Source organism: Kryptolebias marmoratus, linkage group LG7, assembly GCF_001649575.2.
Source record: "Kryptolebias marmoratus isolate JLee-2015 linkage group LG7, ASM164957v2, whole genome shotgun sequence".
Lineage (NCBI taxonomy): Eukaryota > Metazoa > Chordata > Actinopteri > Cyprinodontiformes > Rivulidae > Kryptolebias > Kryptolebias marmoratus.
Window position 1 is genome coordinate 794,886 of NC_051436.1, and position 4,464 is coordinate 799,349.

Genomic DNA, 4,464 nt, shown 5'->3' on the forward strand with positions numbered 1-4,464 from the left:
CATTCAGTAACATCTTCATGTTTCACTCTGCAGACCAACGGCAGCCAAATCATCTACAGGAACACCATCATGACCCAGAACTTCACATCAGACATGATCATTCGTCATGATGATGTCATGATTGACTTCTCCTGCTACCATGTTCAGCCAGACATTAAGACCGTTATGTTTACCATCATGGACAGGTATGTGAGCTGTTTCATTAAAACCAGTTCATGGGAGGTTCATTGATGAAGGTCTGAAAGTCAAAAGAGCCACAGTGCATGAGGTCAAGAAAAGCATGAGAGAGAGCATATTTAAAATATTCAATGTTTTTCACAATGTTTTAGTTGAGAGCTATGGTCTCAGAGGAGCTGACTCTGACCAGAACAAGGTGGAGAGTTCTCTCAAGATCTGGATTCAGTCTGTACCTTAATCAAAAAGCTTTAATTATTTTTGAGTCTTGCTGAGAAGTGTTAGCATGATGAAGCAGGAGAAGTATTGACAGATCAGGGCCTCATCTACAGGATTGAGGCTTTTGCTTCAATCTGTCATAGAGGAAATGGACCTGAGCCAAAAGGCAAAATTTTTAACTCACTGGTCCATCTAAGTTATTTAGTTGAATAAGAAATGATTATTCAAGTTTGTAATAATATAATCCTTGAACTGCTCAGATTGATTACTAGGTGCTTGCTGGTAAAGGGAAAGACTAAATGTAGGTGATACCAGACAGAACTGAAAAGTGGGAGGAGAACAGAAAACCACCAAAACCTTATATAGACATCAGACAGCAAGAAGCTTAATGTTGTTATAACTTAAAATTGTTGGTTATACTTTTACAAAATGTCCTCTTAAACACTAAAAACCAACACAACTGTGTGTGTGCTCTGCAGTGATGTGTCTAAAGCCTTGACAGCTGGACCTTGGACTTACACTGTGTCCATGAAGGCTTACGTTGATAATGAGTGCACAAAACCTGTGGAGAGGTATCATAATTTGCGGCTGAACCAGAGAGTCTGGGTGAAGCTGGACACCGATGGGCTGGATGGAAACGTGATTGCTGTGGTGATTGACGCCTGCTGGGCAACCAACCAGCCATCCGCCACAGCAACCAAGAAATACTACCTGATTGAGAATGGGTGAGACTGCTACCAACATTCAGTCATCAGTGTGCTTTCTGTCCCTCTGATCTGATCACTGAACAAACTGTTTTCCTGTTTGTGAGCAGCTGTCCAAACCCTGCAGACCCAACGGTGATGATCAAGGGAAACGGAGAGGGAACCACCAGCTACTTCTCCTTCAATATGTTCAGGTTCTCTGGGGGCTCTAATGAAATCCACCTGCACTGCAGTCTGCACCTGTGTCTCAAAGAAGAAGGCAACTGTGTCAAGGTATGCCTCACTGACAGATCAAATGAAAGTTTTGTGTAAAAGTTTGACAAACAAGGTGGGTGATGATATGCATTACCCCAAGGAATAATGTTTATTTTATTTATTGTTGCTTTAATCATAAATCTTTAAACTAACTCTCATTAAAGTAATTAAACTGTAGCATTCTGACAAATCAGATCAAATGTTTGTTCTCAGCAGCTTCAGTTCTGAGTGAAGAGATCAGTGTTGGTTCTCGAAAGACTGGACTTAATCTCTGTCTTTAACTTTCAGACCTGTGGCTCAGGAAGAAGACGCAGATCTGCCAGTTCCACCTATAAATCTGACTCCTTCATCAGCATGGGCTGGACTCATTAGGTAAGACACAGCTCTGCTCTGTGGATTATATTTATTCAAATTATATTATATGAGAAAATAAATAAATTTTTATATCTATACCTAAATTCTGTGCTTGTTTATTGTCTGCTTAGTTTTTTTTTAATATGTGATGACATTTTTAAAGTGCTGATGTAGTAAAAAGCTCTTGACTAGCCCTCTATAGTCTGACAGTTAAGGCTCAGGGCTCAGTTACATCGCAACATCTGACTTTCAGATTCTGGTCCTGTTGTCTTCTCAGGTGGTTTCCACGGTGACCGGACTGACTGACAGGCTGCTGACCTCCATGATGACCTCTGACCTTTGACTGGTCCTGATTCAGAGCCAGATTGTGTTTTACTTTTTATTGGAGCTTTGTGAAGTTTAATCAGGGTGATGGTGTTGCAAGGTGTTAATATAATCTGAAGTTTCTTCTTTAAGCTGTGTTTTATACAATCTGTCTGTGGTTTAGGGTTATAAGAGTTTTGTTGTAAGTTATTTTATGTTTGGATGTTATGGTAAACTTTAACTGATTCTTTTTGTTATGATTCTATTTATCTGTACCTTTAATAATCAGCTCTTCCAAACCTTAAACAATGTTGGAAATTTATTTCATTGATTTCTTTGTGTTTTGGACATGATTTTATACAGCATAAAAAAAAGCAAAAAAAAAATCTGAGGCGTTAGTCTGTATTTGTTTTGCTGTAGTTCTTGTCTCCTCACATTACGAAGGCTGTGGACCTGCTGGCCAGCTGTTATCTTCATGTAGAGTTTACATGCTCTCTCTTTGTCTGTCGAGGATGAGGAGGATGAATTGTGTGGATTTAACAAAAAATAAATAAATTGGAGGAGCTTCCTGTATATTTATAAGATACCTGGCCTGCCAGTACTGGTGTGTTTGATTGCTGTCACCTACTGGCTGCATCCTGTAACTTTTTTATTTCCAGCTGCTGCTCACAACTCAGCAAATACAGCTTTAAATGTTTTAGGCAGTTCTACTGTGTCAGTAATTAACGTATGTTGTCATTTTTTTAGTCAAATAATTCACTCACAAATTCTAAAAATAAGTGCAAATGATTTTTTTAAGACTCACAAATTTTAAGATATAATGTGATTAACTCATCCATCGTGGGGGAATAAACAAACACTCAACTCACCCAACATGGGCGGTTACACTTTTACTTTGAGCTAGGGTACTCTACCAGAGGCCCAGGAGCTCCAGGGTTCTGTTCAGTATCTTAGCTGTTCCTAGGACTGCACTCTTCTGGACAGAGATCACTGAGGTTGTTCCTGTGATCTGTTGGAGCCACTCTTCCAGTTTGGGGGTCACAGCACCGAGTGGTCCGATGACCACTGGTACCACTGAGGCCTTGACTCTCCACAACTTCTCTATTTTCCTCTTTCAGCCCTTTTCTCCAGCTTCTCGTGCTCCTTTTTTCTGATGTTACAGTCGCTTGGGGTCGTTATATCTATCACCACTATTACTTGCGATTTTCAGTAATTTGTCTTTAACATAAATATCAAGACTTTAAAAAGTTACAACATTCAGAACAGTTGAGCTGTTGAGCATGTTATAGTTAAAATACAAAAACTGCAACCAATTTTTAAATGTATTATTTTTGTCCTAATTCACTTGTATGGTTTTGTTGCTGAAGGAGCATCCTTGGCCCACATCCGGTCCTTTTACCCCAGGGGAAGGAGAATTCAGACAATTTACCCTTTAACAATTTGTAATAAACTGGAACAGGTGTAATGAAATCCCACTACCACTAAAAGCAAGGACACAAACATAACTTATTCCTTTCTTACCACTAACATTTCCTGTTTTACTGGGGTGAAATGACAATTATTTGTTTGTTTTCTTGGTCTTCTTTGTTTCAAGCTAAAAATTTATTTTACAGTTATCTACAGTATTCAAACATATTTTTTTTCTTGTTTAAACAAATATTGTAGCAAATACTCCTTGACCTTTAAGATAAGAAAATAAAGCATTTGCTATTTCTTTAAGCAATCATTTGTTTCCAACATTTAAAAGCACTGTAAGACATAAGTCTTGTATTTATTAAATACATTTTTAATTCAGTCAACTTCTCAAGTCATCTTTCATTATACTTTTTGGTTTCTCTTACACTTATCAGTCTCATAACCATAAAATGCAGTTTGAAGCATGCTGAACACAAAAAGAAGCAAAGCTAACTGGGGGTAGTGGTTTTGGTACCCATATGCCAATGTGTCCCCAAATGACTTGTGTGTGAGCTGGATTAACGTCCCCAATTACAACTGAAACAAACTGACACACACACTCATACACACACACACACACATTATCACCTTTCTTTTGCTTTTCAAAATTTTTATCTTCAAATAAAAATATCCATCCATCCATCCATCCATCCATCCATCCATCCATCCATCCATCCATCCATCCATCCATCCATCCATCCATCCATCCATTTACTTCAAGATAATTTTTCTTCTAATTTTGACTTTTGTCAGGATGTGAACTTTAATTTTACAACACATATGTACTAAGTAATTTCAACCTAAGCACACACGTGACATTTAACATCTGTGTGTGCTTACAAAACCTTTCAGCTGAAACACTGCATGACAAACAAAGTAACCAGGATCTTGAGCCATTTTATTTATTCTTGTAATGCATTTAAGTACAACATGTTCTGCTTGTTTTATCCAACATATCAATCCTGCCATGATCATAAATACAGTGACCCTAAAACAATAT

General features: G+C 38.0%; 1 protein-coding gene across 1 annotated transcript; it reads left to right on the forward strand.

The window, feature by feature from the left end:
• Positions 1-14: 14 nt before the first annotated feature.
• On the forward strand, positions 15-2,458 carry LOC108250203 (uromodulin-like). Its single transcript, XM_017439968.3, has 5 exons — positions 15-185; positions 873-1,118; positions 1,208-1,370; positions 1,641-1,724; positions 1,984-2,458. The coding sequence occupies exons 1-4, from the start codon at positions 70-72 to the stop codon at positions 1,722-1,724; spliced, it is 609 nt and encodes a 202-aa protein (XP_017295457.1). The 5' UTR covers positions 15-69; the 3' UTR covers positions 1,984-2,458.
• Positions 2,459-4,464: the final 2,006 nt, after the last annotated feature.

What these genes read in the sequence shown, in the direction of transcription:
- LOC108250203 (XM_017439968.3), top strand. Translation starts at nt 70, where the DNA reads ATGACCCAGAACTTCACATCAGACATGATCATTCGTCATGATGATGTC. An exon ending in ATGTTTACCATCATGGACAG is followed by an intron (nt 186 to 872) that starts GTATGTGAGCTG and finishes TGTGCTCTGCAG; the next exon opens with TGATGTGTCTAAAGCCTTGA. An exon ending in AAGAAGGCAACTGTGTCAAG is followed by an intron (nt 1,371 to 1,640) that starts GTATGCCTCACT and finishes TTTAACTTTCAG; the next exon opens with ACCTGTGGCTCAGGAAGAAG.